At 37.4% G+C, this 17,573-nt stretch overlaps 1 protein-coding gene across 1 annotated transcript in view; it reads right to left on the reverse strand.

Annotated features, from left to right (window-relative positions):
- DNAJC1 (DnaJ heat shock protein family (Hsp40) member C1) overlaps positions 1-17,573 on the reverse strand; it is a 452,461-nt gene that overhangs the window by 167,047 nt on the left and 267,841 nt on the right. Inside the window, exon 6 of the mRNA XM_007936407.2 lies at positions 12,698-12,861. Coding sequence (XP_007934598.1) covers positions 12,698-12,861 — 164 coding nt within the window. The remainder of the gene's footprint in view (positions 1-12,697; positions 12,862-17,573) is intronic.

The raw sequence follows: 17,573 nt of genomic DNA on the forward strand, positions 1-17,573 counted from the left end.
TCCCTTTCAGTTTTCTAACTCCAGGTCTTTGCACATTTCATTATACTAAATGGCTTTGTCTGCTCAAGCTGCTCTTTGAAATCTTCTGTCCAGCTCTTTTATTTTGTCATTTCTTCCATTTGCTTTAGCTACTCTTTGCTCAAGGACAAGCATCAGAGTCTCTTCTGACATCCATTTTGGTCTTTTATTTCTTTCTCATCTTTTTAAAGACCTCTTGCTTTCTTCATCAATCATGCTCTTGATGTCATCCCACAATTCTTCTGGTTTTCGGTCATTGGTGTTCAATGCATCAAATCTATTCTTTAGATGGTCTCTAAATTCAGGAGGGATATATTCAAGGTCATATTTTGGCTCTCGTGGACTTGTTTTAATTGTCTTCAACTTCAAGTTAAACTTGTATATGAGCAGTTGACGGTCTGTTCCACAACCACCTCCTAGCCTTGTTTTGGCTGAAGTATTGAGCTTTTCCATCTCCTCTTGCCAACAGACATAGTCAGTCTGATTCCTGTGTATTCTATCTCGTTAAGTATGCATGGACAGCCGCTGTTTGTGTTATTGAAAAATGTTATTTGCAATGAATAAGTCGTTGGTCATGCAAAATTCTATCATGCCATCTCCAGCATTATTTCTGTCACTAAGGCCAAATTTAGCAACTACTGGTGATTTTTCTTTGTTTGTAACTTTTGCATTCCAATCAACAGCGATAAGCAGCACATCTTAATTGCATGTTTGGTCAATTTCAGACTGCAGAAGTTGATAAAAATCTTCAATTTCCTCATCTTTGGTGTGTAAATTTTAATAGTAGTAGTATTAATGGGTCTTCCTTGTAGGCATATGGATATTATCCTATCACTGACAACACTGTACTTCAGGACAGATCTTGAAAACATCTTCTGTGATGATGAATGCCATGCCATTCCTCTTTAATTTGTCATTTGCAGCATAGTAGATCATGTGGTTGTCTGATTCAAAATGCCCCAAACCCATCCATTTCAGCTCACTAATGCCTAGGATATCTATCTTTATGCATTTCCTTTCATTTTTGACAACTTCCAATTTTCCTAGATTCACACTTCATACATTTCATGTTCCAATTATTAATGGATATTTGCAGCTGCTTCTCCTCAATTTGAGTCATGCCACATCAGCACATGGAGGTCCTGAAAGACTTACTTTATCCATATCATTAAGGTTGGTTCTACTCTGATGAGGCAGCTCTTTCCCAGTCCTATTTTGAGTGCCTTCCGACCCAAGGGGCTCATCTGCCTGCACTGTGTCGGACAATGTTTCTGAGCTATTCATAAAGGTTTCCTGGTAATGTATCAGATGGTATTTCTCTTCTATTCATAAGGTTTGCCCTGGCCAGTTTTTGAGAAGTGGATGGCCTCCTCCTTCTTCCTAGTCTGTCTCAGTCTGTAAGCTACATTGAAACCTGTGCACCATGTGCAACTCTGTCTGGCCTCTGAAACACCAGTGGCACAGCCTCAAGCCTCACAGCAATGTACAAGCCCCACAGGATAACAAACTGACAAACAAGTCTGTCTCCCTTAGTTCTTGGAAACCTCTCTCTGTACCCTCCCCTTACCTAATTCCTACCTGGAACCTGCCACTTTGTAGTCCCTGGCTGCTCCCTCCCTTTCCTGGCTCTAGAGCGCTTGGGGCCTAGCCTTGCCTCCTGCCCTTTTTTTACCTGGATATCCTGCCATTCTGGAGGTCCCTGGCCTCTTCTGCTCCAGAAAGAAGGTCTAATATATATGAAATTGGAATAAAGGAAAAATAGAAGGAAAATGGAGCAGAAGTAATATTTAGAGAGGTAAAATTTGAGAATTCTCCAAGCTCGAGGAAAGACTGCATGCCATAGAATTAATTAAGAAGCCTTTTAAACCCTAATGGGATGAAGCACACCTCAAAACTCAAACTCAAACTCAAACTCACTGTTATCAAGATGATTCTGACTCGGGGATCCCTGGTGGGTTTCTGAGGCTGTAAATCTTTGCAAAAGTAGACTGCCCCATCTTCATTTTGCAGAGTGGCTGGTGCATTTGAACCACTGACCTTATGGCTAACAGCCCAATGCTTTAACCACAGTGCGGCCAAAGCTACTTTGCACTATCTAAGAAATAGTAAAAGAAATTCATACAAGAGCATAATTCATGAAGATGCAGTTTGTATTCTGTAGATTATTTATTAAGAGTATGTAACTACACCAAGTTAATATAGGGTGCAATACTATAATTTAATTCAAAAGAGGTCAGAAGGAAGGAAAAAAAACTTAGAACAGGAGGAAAAATGAATACTAAAAATTATCCCTCCAAAAGAAAGCAAGACAAGAAAAAGGAAAGAACATAAAACAAGAGGAACAAACAGAAAGCAAACACTAAGATGATAAATTTAAACCTCAAAATGCCAGTAATAATATTAAATATAATGAACTAAAACAAAACAAAACTCATTGCTATCGAGTTGATTCTGACTCATAGAGATCCCGTTTGGGTTTCTGAGGTGGTAAATCTTTATGGAAGTATATTGCCCAGTCTTCCTTCCATGGAATGGGTGGTGGGTTTAAACCACCAGCCTTTGGGTTAGCAGTCCAACGCCTGAGACACTACGCCACCAAAGCTCCTTATAATAAACTAAATGTTCCCTGAAATTTTCAAAAACTTTAAGACTATGCTAAACAAAAAGCTATGCAAACAGGAAACTAAAACAGGAAAATACCTGGAAATACACCTGTTTGGAAACTAAATATGGGCCAAAGAGAAAAACACCACAAGGGAAATCAGAATATATTTTGAACCAAATGAAAATTAAATAATGACATCAAAATCTGTGGTATATAGCTAAAGAAGTACTAAAATAAAACTTACAGCAGTAACATTTATAAAAGAGAGATAGTCTCAAATCAAGGGCCTAAATTCTACCTTAAGAAACTTTAAAAAGAAAAGCAAAATAAAGCCCTACTAAGCAGAAGATAGGAAGTAATTAACAGCAGAAATCAATAAAACAGAAAATAGGGAAAGAATAGAGAAAAAACAATGAAATGAAAAGCTTATATATATATATATACATATATATATATATATATATATATATATATATACACTTCTCCCCCCCCCCCCCAACAAATCTGTAAAACTGATGTAATTCTAAAGAGCTGGGCCAGAAAAAAAACAGAGAAGACACAAATTATCAATGTCTGAACTGAAAGTAGAACCATCACTATAGCTTCTACAGATATTAAAACTATAATAAGAGAATATTATCTGAGTCGATGGCAGTGAGTCTGGTTTGGTTTGGTGTTATAAACAACTTATGCTATTACAACTTAGACAAAATGGTCAAATTCCTTCAAAAACATAAACTACCAAGCTTTCTTTGGAAAAAAAAGATAAAATTCTACATAAAACCATCTAGAAAACATAAGAAGAGGGAACATTTCCTAATACATTTTATGAGGCCAGCATTAACTGATACAACAAGCAGATAAAAGTGTTAATATAAAACAAAATTATAGAACACTATTCTTCTGAATAGACATATATCTGCTTTTTAAAAATTAGAAACCAAACCTACAATATAAAAAAATGGTAACACATAATGACTAAGTGGGGTAGTTCCAGGAATGTAAGGTTGGTTTTACATTTTAAATCACTTGATAACATTAATTATATTAACAGGTAAAAGAAAAAGGTCTTATAATCACCCCAACAGATACAAAAAGTCAAACAAACATTTGACAATATCTAACATCTATTCAAAGAAGCGCTGATGGCACAATGTTTGTTAAATGCTTGGTTGCTAACCGAAAGGTTGGCGGTTCAAACCCATCCTGCAGCTCTGTGGAAGAAAGACCTGTTGATCTGCTTCTGTAAAGAATACAGCCAAGAAAATCCTATGCATGGAACAGTTGTACTCTGTCACATGAGGTCACTATAAGTTGAAGTTGACTCAATGGCCCCCAACAACAACATCCAATCATGATAAAAACTATCAGCAAACTAGAAATAGAAAAACTTTCCTTTTCTTAATGAAGAGGATCTGGAAAAAGCCTAGAGCTACGATCTTACTATATCTAATAATCAAATTCGGAGGGAAAATTACCTAATGTAGTATAAAATATCATCCCCAATAATAAAGATTACAAATAACATTTTATCTAATTAAAGATTGACCACTTACTTTTAAATAATTAGAAATCATGAAAGCACAAAAAGAAAATAACATGTGGGAAAAAATATATCTGTGGTTGATCTACATATGAAAACCTGTATGAAAAGTGAGGATAAAGTCCTAGAAATAAAATTGCTGAGTCAACGAAATGCACATTTTTATGGCCTTTTGATAATACTGGTCACCTAAATGCCATACTAAGATTAAGACAGACTCAGAAGAAAGAAGTCATCCACTTCTCTAAGAACTGGCCAGTGAAAAACTTATGCACAGCAGTGAAACACTGGCTGATGTATTATTGAAAAACTTTATGAATAGCCTTGAAACACTGTCTGATATAGTGTCAGAAGATGAGCCACTCAGGCCTCAAAATACAACTAGGGAAGAGCTTCCTTCTCAAAGTAGAGTCGACCTTAATGACCTGGATGGAGTAAAGCTTTCAAGACCTCATTTGCTGATGGGGCACAACTCAAAATGTGAAGAAACATCTGCAAATATCCATTGATAATTGGAATGTGGAGTGTACGAAATATGAATCTAGGAAACTTGGAAGTTGCAAAAATGAAATGGAAGACATAAAGATCAATATCCTAGACATTAGTGAGCTGAAATGGACTGGTTTTAGCCATTCTGAATCAGACAATCATATGATCTACTATGCTGGGAAAGACAAATTGAAGAGGAATGGCATGGCATTCATTGTCACAAAGAATGTTTCAAGATCTGTCCTGAAGTACCATTCTATCAGTAATGGGATAATATCCATATGCCTACAAGGAAGAACAGTTAATACTACCATTATTCAAATTTACACACTACCACTAAAGCCAAAGATGAGGAAATTGAAGATATTTACCAACTTCTGCAGTCTGAAATTGACCAAACATACAATCAAGATGTATTGATTATTACTGGTGATTGGAATGCAAAAGTTGGAAACAAAAAAGAACCACTGGTAGTTGGAAAACATGGCCTTGGTGATAGAAATGATGCTGGAGATGACATGATAGAATTTTTGCAAGACCAATGATTTATTCATTGCAAATACCTTTTTTAAACAACATAAACAGCAGCTATACACATGGACCTTGCCAGATGGAATACATAGGAATCAGACTGACTAAATCTGTGGAAAGAGGTGATACAGAAGCTCAGTATCTGGCCAAAACAAGGCCAGGAGCTGACTGTGGAACAGACCATCAACTGCTCATACGCACATTCAAGTTGAAGTTGAAGACAATTAAAACAGTTCCACGGGAGCCAAAATATGACCTTGGTTATATCCTACCTGAATTTATAGACTATCTCAGTAAGAGATTTAACGTACTGAACACCAATGACCAAAAAACTAATGAATTGGGGGAGGACATCAAGAACATCATCCATGAAGAAAGCAAAAAGTCATTAAAAAGATAGGAAAGGAAAAAAAGACCAAAATGGACGTCAGAAAAGTCTCAGAAACTTGCTCTTGACCAGAGAGTAGCTAAAGCAAACAGAAGAAATGACAAGATAAAAGAGTAGAACAGACGATTCCAAAGAGCACCTCGGGAAGACAAAGTCAATTATTATAATGAAATGTGCAAGGAGCTGGAGTTAGAAAACCCAAAGGGAAGTACACACTCAGCATTTCTCAAGGTGAAAGGACTGAAAAAAATTCAAGCCTTGAGTTGCAATATTGAAGGATTCTATGGGCAAAATTCACATTGCTTGGTTCTACAATCGATGCCAACGGAAGCAGCAGTCAGGACATTAGACGACGTGTAGCTTTGGGAAAGTCAACTGCAAAGGAACTGTTTCAAGTGCTGAGGAGTAAGGATATCTCCTTGAGGACTAAGGTGTGCCTGACCCAAGCCATGATATTCCCAATCGCCTCGTATGCATGTGAGAGCTGGACAATGAATAAGGAAGACCCAAGAAGAGTTGATGCTTTTGAGTTGTGGTGCTGGCGGAGAATGCTGAAAGTACCATGGACTGCTAAAAGAACTAACAGATCTGTCCTGGAGGAAGTGCAGCCAGAATGCTCCTTGGAAGCAAGAATGGCCAGACTTCATCTCACCTATTCTGGTCATGTTGTAAGAAGGGAGCATTCCCTGGAGAAGGATCGTCATGCTTGGTAGGGTGGAGAGTCGACAAAAGAGGGGGAGGCCTTCAACGAGATGGATTGATATGGTGGCTGCAACGATGGACTCAAGTATAGCAGGGATTGTGGGGCTGGCGCGGGATCGGGCAGTGTTTCGTTCTGCTGTGCATGGGGTCACTATGAGTCGGAAACAACTCGATGGCACTTAACAACAACTAACAACAACATGGGCAAAATACTGAATGATGCATGAAGCACCGAAAGAAGATGGAAAGAATACAGAGTCACTGTATAAAAAAGAATTGGTTGATGTTTATCTATTTCAGGAGGCAGCATATGATCAAGAACCAATGGTATTGAAAGAAGAAGTCAAAGTTGCACTGAAGGAACTGGTAAAAAACCTGGCTCCAGGAATTTATGGAATACCTAATGAGGTGTTTCAATAAACAGATGTTGTGCTGGAGGCACTCGTCTATGTCACGAAGTTTGGCAGACAGCTACCTGGACAATTGACTGGAGAAGATCCATATTTGTACCCATTCCAAAAGAAAGGTGATCCAACAGAATGTGGAAATTACCAAAGAATATCATTAATATCACAAACAAGTAAAATTTTGCTAAAGATAATTCAAAAACACTTTAAGCATGGAACTTATTGACATCCATATTGACACAGAACTTGCAGAAATGCAAACTGGATTCAGAAGAGGACATGGAATGAGGGATATCAATGCTGATATCAGATGGATCCTGGCTGAAAGCAAAGAATACCAGAGGGATGTTTACTTGTGTTTTATTTGACTGTGTGGATCATAACACATTATGGATAACACTGAGAAGAATGGGAATTCCAGAACACTTAACTGTGCTCACGAGGAACCTGTACATAGATCAGGAGGTTGCTGTTTGAACAGAACAAGGGGATACTGCATGGTTTAAAATGAGGAAGAGTGTGAGTCAGGGTTTGATTCTTTCACCATACTTATTCAATCCATATGCTGAGCAAATAATCCAAGAAGCTGGACTATATGAAGAAGTACGTGGCATCAGGACTGGAGTAAGACTCATTAACAACCAGCAATATGCAGAGGACACAGTCTTGCTTGCTGAAAGTGAAGATGACTTGAAGCACTTACTGATGAAGATTAAAGACTACAATATGGATTACACTTCAACATAAAGAAAACAAAAATCCTTACAACTGGACCAATAATTAGCATCACAGTTAATGGACAAAAGATTGAAGTTGTCAAAGATTTCATATTACTTGGATCTACAATCAACACCAATGGAAGCAGCAGTCAAGAAATCAAGGATCATATTGCACTGGGAAAATCTGCTGCAAAAGGCCTCTTTAAAGTACTGAAATGTGCCCATAAGATATAGACAACAGAGGCAAATACTAGTACATGCACAATACTGCATTACCAGTAACAACAAACACCAGGCTATGGATAAATGCATAGATAGGTGAGAAGATCAGGTGAGAGTTGGTGAACAAGAATGCACCTCAGACCAAGGATAAATTTGGCTGAAGATAATCTTATATATGCACTTGTGCTACAAAATTAGCCACACATATTACAGAAGCAACATAAGACAGATTTGGAGTAACCTCACAGAGACAACCAAACACGTTGAGACAGAGAATCTCTGGACCTGCTGACTTGAGACCAAAGTCCAGGGGGACAACAGACTCAATTGGCAAAACATAGTACATAAAAATCTTATTCCACAACCTACTTTGGTGTGTAGCAATTGGGGTCTTAAAAGCATTCGAACAGCCATCTAAGATGCAACTATTGTCTCCTCTCATCTGAATCAAAGAAGAGTGTTAAAAATCAAAGGCATCTGGAAACAATGAGTCCCAAGGATAAGATCAACCATGAGGACCTCAGCTTTCACGACTCCGAGACCAGAACAACTAGATGGTGTCTGGCTACTAATGCCAATCACTCAGAAAGGGATCAAAACTGCAGATGCTGGTTAGAGTGAGAGGAAAAATGTGAAATAAAATTCAAAAACACAAAAGTGACTAGAATTACTGGTTGGATAGAGTCTGGTGGAACCCCCAAGACTATGGCCCCGAGTTATACTTTGGGCCTAGAAATGGCCTCACTCCCATGGATTGGCTCTCAGCCCAACAACAGGAAGACCTACATGCAGAACACCTACCCCAGGGTGATGTACCCACCTACTCCAGGGAGATGCACCTTTTAGAGCAATCAGCCATGAGACACCAGAGGGGCAGCATTCACATAGACAGAAATCTGGTCAGATAGGAGTGCATAGTTAAGAAGGGTATAGGGAGAAAAGTGAATTTACTCTGTAAATCTTCACCCAAATCCTAATAAAAAAAAAAAAAAAAAAGAAGGGTATAGGGAGAAGGTAGTCACAGGGATGGGGAGGGGATGAGAGTTTGTTATGGTCATGGATGGTAACTGGGGCGTGAAATCAAATGTACACGAACTGTTTGAATGTAAAACAAATTTGCTCTGTAAATGTGCATCCAAAGCACAATAAAATTTAAAAATAAAATAAAATAACATCCTAATGTAGGGGAGGGGGGAAGTGCTGAAGTGCAAAGATGTCTCTTGGAGGAATAAAGTATGCCTAACCCAAGCCATAGTATTTTAAATCACCTCATATGCACGTGAAAGTTGGACAATGAATAAAAATGACAGAAAAACAGTTGATGCTTTTGAGTTGTGGTGTTTGCTAAGAACACTGAGAGTACCAAGGACTGCCAGAAGAATGAACAAATGTAGTATTAATTGATCTTCCTTGTAGGTGTATGGATATTATCCTATCACTGACAGCATTGTACTTCAGGACAGATCTGGAAACACTCTTTGTGACAATGAATGCCACACTACTCCTCTTCAATTTGTTATTACTGGCATAGGAGATCATATGATTGATTCAAAATGGCCAAAACCAGTCCAATTCACTAATGTCTAGGAGGGAGTTCTGGTAGCACAGTGCCTAAGGCACTTGACTGCTAACAAGAAGGCTGGCGGTTCAATCCCACCAGCCACTCCTCAGAAGGAAGGTTGGGCAATCTACTTCCGTAGTGATACCGCCTCGGAAACCCAAGGAGGGGTTGCTATGACTCAACGGCACCTAACAAATGTCTAGGATATCAGTCTTTATGTGTTCCATTTCATTTGAACAACTTCCAGTTTTCCTAGAGTCATACTTCATATATTCCATGTTCCGATTATTAATGGATTATTAATGGATGTTTGCAGCTGTTCTCATCTTGAGCCTTATCATATCAACAAATGGAGGCCCTAAAAGCTCACTGTATCCACATCATCAAGGTCGGCTCTACTCAGAGGAGGCAGCTCTTCCCCAGTCGTATCTTGAGTGCCTTCTGGACCTGAGGGGTTCACCTTCCGGCACTGTATCAGACAATATTTCAGGGTTATTAATAAAGTCTTCCAGTAATATGTCAGATAGTGTTTCTCTGCTATTCATAAGGTTTTCACTGGCCAATTCTTTGAGAAGTAGATGACCTCTTCCTTCTTCCGAGTTTGTCTCAGTCTGGAAGCTCCAGTGAAACCTGTTCAACCTGGGTAATCCTGCTGGCATTTGAAACACTGGTGGTACAGCCTCCAAACTCACAGCAACGTGCAAACCACCACAGTATGACAAACTGATAGACAAGTTTAACTCCCTGAGTTGTTCTACACCACTCTGATCACTTCCTGGTGTACCTCAGTTGTTCCAAACCCTTCGCTCTGGCTTACTTACTTCCCAGCCACCATCAACTGCTCCAAACCCTGCTGTGCTGACTCACTTCCTTCCCGGCCTAGAAAGCAGACACATATTAACAGAGGTGAAAGGAAAGGTACTATAAAATAAGGGGAAGAAAGGACATCATGACCAATGGCAAAGGAAATCAATGTGAGGTATACAAGAGTAAAAATAAGAGACAACAAAGGTAAATACTATTATACAATACTGCAATTATAGTAATAACAAACAACATCTATGAGTAGATACATAGGCAGACATGCACACTCAACAGATGTGGGAAAGCAAATGGGAGTACGCTCACGAGTATACACAGGTTTGGCAGAGGATATTTCTACATGTGTATTTACAGTGGCAGTAAACATACCCAAGAACATTATAGGGCATACAAGAGGCAAAGTTCTGAAAATGTCTTTGCCATAACTACCTTAAGGGAATGATTCACTGGGGTTGGGGTCTAAGGGCCACAGCCTCAGGGGACAAATTAGATCAAATAGCACATCACAGTCCACAAAGATAATGTTCTACATCCTGCTGAGTAGTTTTCTGGTAAAGGCTTACAAGCAGTCATCTAAAATACAACTATTGGTCTGTCCCTGTACAGAGCAAAGGAGAGTGAAGAAAATCAAAGACTCAAGGAAACAATTAGTCCAAAGGACTAATAGACCACACAAACCACAGCCTCCACTACCCAGAGAACAGAAGAACTGGATGGTATCCAAATACCACTGGACCAGGGGGTGGGGTGGGGTGGAGAAATGTAACAAAATTCAAAAACGTAAAAACGACCAGACTTATTGGTCTGATAGAAATTAGTGGAATCCCCAAGACGCTAGCCCTTAGACTCCCTTTAAGCCTGGAACTGAGCTTACCCCCCACTCCCAGGGATCAACTTTCAGCCAAACAACAGGCTAATAAAGTGAATAATAACACGAGGGACAAATGTATTCCTCAATCCAATCAAACATAAAAGACCACAACAGCAGCATATGCCCAAAAACAAAGCTCAGAAGGCAGGAAACGGCAGAAAAGAAGGATGAATGGAAACAGGGAATTCAGGGAAGAAGGAGGAATAACGCTGTTACATGGAGGGGATTGTAACCAGTGTTATGAAACAAAATGTGTATACTGTTGAATGGGAAAATGATATGCTCTGTAACTTTCACCCAAACTACAATAATGAAAAAAAGAAAAAGACAATCCAATTAAAAAAAACTCAAAGAGAAACTTCACAAAAGAGAAAATCAATGTCCAATAAACTTAGGAAAAGGTGGTCACTGTTGATCACTCTGAAAGGGATCACAATTAAGAGGTCCCGGACAGAGTGTGGAAAAATGTGGAACAAAACTCAAAATCACAAAATAGACCAGTCTTAATGGTCTGATGAAAACCGGTGGAACCCCCGAATCTATGGCCCTTAGACACCCTTCAAGCTAGGAACTGAACCTAACCCCCACGACTTAACCAGCAGCCAAATGATAGGCCTATAAGGTGAAAAGTACTATCAGGAGAGTATGCTTTCATTAGAACAGTTAAGCATAAGAGATAGAGAGGACAGCATTTGCCCAGGGATAGAGCTAGGAAGGCAGGAGGGGATGGGAAGGAAAAACGAAGGGAAGGGGTTGGCAATGGGAAGAAGTGAGAAGAATGCTTCTACAGTGTGGGGATTGTGGTAAATGTCACAAAACAGTATGTGCATAGATTGCTGAATGCAAAACTAATTTGCTCTGTAAACTCTCACCCAAATCTCTCTCGCTCTCTCACAAACACACACACTAATAAAAAATAAAAGGTGCTCAATTATGTTACTCATCAGGGTTACGCAAATTAAGCCATAGTTAGATACCACTACATACAGACCAGAATGGTTAAAATATAAAAAACTTGACCAAGTATTGGCAATGGTAGAGGATAACTGAAATTTTCATACCCTGTTCGTGAAGTAAAAATTGATACAAATATTCTGGAAAATAGTATTTATTACAATTGAACTATATATACCATGTGACTTTGCAATTTAACTCCAAAAATTGATACATGTGTACTAGAATACATGTATAAGAATATTCACTGGGAAATTATTCATTGTAGCCCCAAACTGGAAACAACACAAATATCCAACCGAAATAAAAAATGCTATATTTATAATTGGGCTATTACGCAGCAATTACTGATAAATGCAGTAATACTGGATAAATCTCCTAACTAGGATACTGACTAGAGGAAGTCAGATGCGGAAGAATACATAACAGGATGAATCTATTTAGCTAAACTTCAAAAAGCAAGAAAGCTAACTGATAGTGTTAAAAGTCAGTTGTTACCTTTGTGGAAGAAGAGGAAGACACTACTGGCAGGAAGCATGAGGGTGGTTTCTCCACACTTTTGTTGTTGTTATATGCCGTCGAGTCAAACTCAACTCACAGCGACCTCTCCTTGGGTTTCCGAGGCAGTATCACTACGGGAGTAGGATTGCCCAACCTTTCTTCTGAGAAGTGGCTGGTGGGTTTGAACCGCCAGCCGTCTGGTTAGCAGGCAAGTGTCTTAGCCATTATGCTACCAGAGCTCTATTTCTTCATCTTGATGACAGTTACCTGGATTCACTTCACGATTATTCACCAACCTTAAATCTACATTGTACTTTCCTGTATGTCTTTTACTCAATTACATCAAGTTTTTAAAATTCTTTACCTGTTTTTTCTGTGTTCTGTTCCTGTTTTCCAGCCAATCATCCATTTGTTCCTCAATTTCTTCTATAGAAGTTCCATGATCATAAGATTCAATATATGTACTTTCTGAAGGTGTGTATACAGGAAATTCAGGTTTTGGTTTTTTTACTTTAACTTTCTTCTGTTCTAAAAAATGTTTAAAAGAATCAATTATTGATATTTATACAAAAATAATTTTTAACACATTTGATTCATAGACCATATCATGAAAGAACATATGAATATTTTTCTTTCATCAAAATAAAACTGCTTTGCTATAAAGCTGGCCCTAAGTTTCATTGTACATCAACAACTTCAGTGTTTATAAATAAAACTCACAGATTTTGGTGATGAGATGATGATAATGATATAACCACCATGTCAATTTGTATACATTTTTAGTTTTCAAAGTACTTTTCATCAAATATTTCATTTGACATACTGGAAAGAGCCTGGTCTTTAGCATTTGAATCCTATCATTACAACCTAATAGTTACATAATCTTAGGAAAGTCACTGTTATTATTAAAAACCTAATAAAACCTACTGCTGGCAGTATCAGGAGCATCTCTACATTGCTGTAGGAAATGTGAAATTATTATATTACAACCTTTTTGGAAACCTATATAAGAACATCTATTAAAAGTAAAGCATATAACCTTTTCCCTAGCAATTTTCCCAGAAATAAAAGCATTAAAATGTAATTGTATGCATGTATGTACATAAGTATGTATATATATGACTACTCACTATTTCTTCACAAAGATATAAAACTGCGAACATAGTGAATGCTTATTAATTAGGAGAAATGAGTGAATAATTATTGATGATACATCCCTACTAAGAAATATTAAATCTCCATTAAAAGATACTGACGTAGAGGTATACCATTTTACTCATAGAGATTCCTTGGGTTAGAGTAACAAAAGCAAAATGCAGAAAAGTATGCCAAATTCCACATTTGCAAAACAAAACAATGCTTCTACAGATCCATACATATATGCATACATGAATATGTTTGAAAACTATCATATAAACATGAAAAAAATATAGATGAATACCTACCAGGTATGTGGGGAGATAGATGAAAGACAGAGGGAACATAGAGACAAAGAACAAAGGAAAAGAGAAGGATACTACAGTTTATACATATAATATATATATATATATTATATATATATAAAATTATGGGTATAAATTTAAAAAATAAAATTTTAGGAGATTACATGACATAAATCAATATGAAAATTCAGGTATTTAAAACCAACAAATAGCTTATTAAATATTATTAATAATGATATTATTAATGGTGTTAATGTTATTCTGTGCTATCAGAATTTAGTTAATATTTAATAATTAAGGCTAAGACAAAAAAACCTAACATTTTATACTTGACAAAAGTTTACATATATAAAAAAGCTTGTTTTTTCCAAACCTAAATACCTCTGAGAAAACATGCATACATGAACAAAAGACTTCAGTTTCTCAAACAACCCTATCTTTCCTCCAATTTTCTATTTTCAGTAAAATCTATTTAGTTAGTATGGGTCCAGGTATCATGAATTTTGGAGGTCATGACACATCATTATTTATACTTCATTGCAGAAAAACAAACCTAAGATTTTTTTTTAGCATCATGATGAATTTCATAGGAAGAAAAAAATGAGTTAACTAAAACAACAGAGTTTTCTGGCTGCCTGTAGAAAGAAGTCTTATCAACATTTCATAATTCATGTGTTTCAAGTTTAGATTGATTCCTAATGTCAATTAAGCTTGATAAAGGAGAACAAAAACCAACTAACCAACCAACCTAAAGCAAACAAAAAGCGAAAATAAAACCCAAAAGCAAAATTAAAATTCATGCTTCATTGTCTAGTGAATAAAAAGAAATAGTTTTCTCTCAAAAGAAAAATTCATTCATTAACACTATCAAAGGAATGAGAAATGAGGCAAATATCATATCAAGAAAATCCTTCAGTTTAATGCCTCTTCTAAGCAAAAGAGCAAGAGTTTTGGCCCAGAAATTCTGGACCTAAGTAGCCTATCTTCTTACACAGTCAGAAGCTTACACTGAATTGAATTTAGTAGCCAACTACTTTGGTAAAATATTTTGTCTGACAGTGCAAAAGTGTTTATTATGCAAACCACATTCACCAAATAGTGATTTAGCTCTCTGGCCACAGAAGAGAGGCTGTTCTTTAAGTATTGGAGAACTTATGCTGTTGTGGTTAGGTGCCACTGAGTCGGATCTGACTCAATGGCAGTGAACTTGGATTTTGTTTTTTTGGAATCTTTATGAGAGGAGATCGCCACAACTTTTCTCCCATGGGTGGGTTCAAACTGCCAATCTTTGCAGTTAGCAAGTGAATGCTTAACCATTATGCCACTAGGGCTCTTGAAGAACAGTATATTAAAAAAAAAAAAAAAAAAAAAACCACTGCCATTGAGTTGATTCTACCTCATAGCGACCCCCATTGGGTTTCTGAGGCAATAAATCTTTACTGAAGTAGATTGCCCACTCTTCCTTCTGAGGAGTGGCTGGTGGGTTTGAACTGCCAACCTCCTGGTTAGTAGTCAAATGCCTTAGGCAAGATGCCACCAGAGCTCCTTTGAAGAACAGTATAGTGGAGTTTAAACTGAACAGTGTCACAACATCATAAACATATTATCTCCTCTTTCTAGTAGGCACAGATAATTACTCTTTGGGAAATGTTCAGATATTAGAGCAACAAATATTAATAAAACAAATTAGAAAAGGAAAAGGAAGCAAATTTTAATCAGTTTTGAGTAATATACTTTAAATACAGAAGTGGATTATGTCAGAATGTTATCAGAATAGTAAGAAGAACTGAAATCACATCATCATATGAAAATGGTGGGAAAAAGAGAAAACAAGAATGAGAAAAAAAAGTTTTACTTATCAATAAATATGCCATTTAATAATACATTAAACTCCTTCACATCACTTATCTCTCTAAGCCTCCATCTATAAAATGATGATGCACTACCTGTCTCACAGTATAGTTGTGGAGATTAAACACGTAGGGATAGAGCCATCTCCCAATCTAAGCTCCTGAGAAAACCTCCTTTATTCCCACCTGCTTCTCACATTGTTGTCCCAATTCCTTTTAAGTAATGAAATATAAAATCTTGAAGGCACCAATGACCCTTCACTCTAACATCCTATATGAAATAGACTATGAAATCTTGTCTCCACCTTCATAATATATTCAGAATCCCATTATTTCTCTCTATGTCCATTGTCACCACACTGATACAAGTCATCACCGTTTCTTGCCTTGTGCTACTGCAACAGTTTCCAACTAGTCTCCTTGATTCAAGTTCTTCTTTGCTTCAGTTTGTTCTCAACTGGTATGGATTGAACTGTGTTCCTCCAAAATATGTGTTGAAATCCTAACCCCTGTACCTGTTTATAGGGTTTTTCTTTTTTTATATCAATGACAGTGTACAGGGTGAACCCTAAACCTAATCACTTCTGAGCTATAAAAAAAATTATAACAGACAGAGACACATCACATACAAGAGGAAGAGGAAGCCAGCCAGACTATGGAGACAAATGCTTTTATAATAGGAATACAAAGGATTGCTGCCAGCTACTAGAAGCAGAAATAGACCAGGAATTCAGACTTCTAATCTCCTGAACCATGAGAAAATAAATTTCTGTTCTTTGGAGGAACCCACTTGTGGTATTTTTTCTTATGCTTTTTTTTTTTTTTTAATGCATTTTATTGAAATATAGTTTATGTACAGTGAAATACACAAAAATGAAGTGACATGGGTCAATGCATTTTTTTTTTGCAGTGTTCTCTCCCCTCCTCTCCCCTCCCACCCTTGAAAACCAATAAAGAAAGTTTCCCTCCATATATAAACCTTTCCTTGACCCTCCACAACAACAAACTAATACTATATTTGTCCTTCTTTGTGTGATTGACTTATTTCACTCAGCATAATGTCCTCCAAGTTCATCCATATTATGCGGTGTTTTGCAGACTCTACACTTTTCTTCAGTGCTGCACAGCATTCCAGTATGTGTATGTACCATAGTTTGGTCATCCACTTTTCCGCTGATGGGCACGTAGGCTGTTTCCATCTTTTTGCTATTGTAAATAGTGCTGTGATGAACATGTGCGTGCATGTATCTGTTCCTATCCTGGCTCTCACCTCTCTAGGATATATACCCTAGTAATGGGATTGCTGGGTCAAATGGTATCTCCAATTCCAACTTTCCAAGGAATCACCATATTGCTTTCCACAGTGGTTGTGTAACTTCACAGTCACACAAGCAGTGTATGAGAGTCCCAAATTCTCCACATCCCCACCAGCACCTGTTATTTTCTGTCTTAATGAACCTTGCCATCAGTGCTGGGGTGAGACGGTATATCTCATTGTTATTTTGATTCACATCTCTCTAATGGCCAATGATTGTGAGCATCTTTTCATGTGTATTAGTTGACCACCTGAATATCCTCCTTGGTGAAATGTCTATTCATGTCTTCTGCCCATTTTTCAATTGGATTGTTAATTCCTTCGGTGTTGAAGCATTGGAGTTTTCCATCAATCTTAAGAGATAAGTCCCTTGCCAGATATGTAATTATCAGCAAATATCAATTTGTAGCTATCATTTTTGTCATGTGCTTTTTCATTGTGTCGATTTCTTTGTTCCATGTAATTTTCTATGCTGAGCCCGTTTTGTTTATGAATCATATTATCACTTCCTTCATTGCTATTGTTTTAGTATTTGCTGAATATTTATGCTGGTCCTCTTTTTTATTTTGATGTGAAGGTTTATCATTTTTCTTTGAGGTTACTCTGTGATTTATAGTTTTCTTCCCAAGTTTA

This window comes from Orycteropus afer, unplaced genomic scaffold, assembly GCF_000298275.1.
Source record: "Orycteropus afer afer isolate SDZICR_OR568_19922 unplaced genomic scaffold, OryAfe1.0 scaffold00035, whole genome shotgun sequence".
NCBI classification, from domain to species: Eukaryota; Metazoa; Chordata; class Mammalia; order Tubulidentata; family Orycteropodidae; genus Orycteropus; species Orycteropus afer.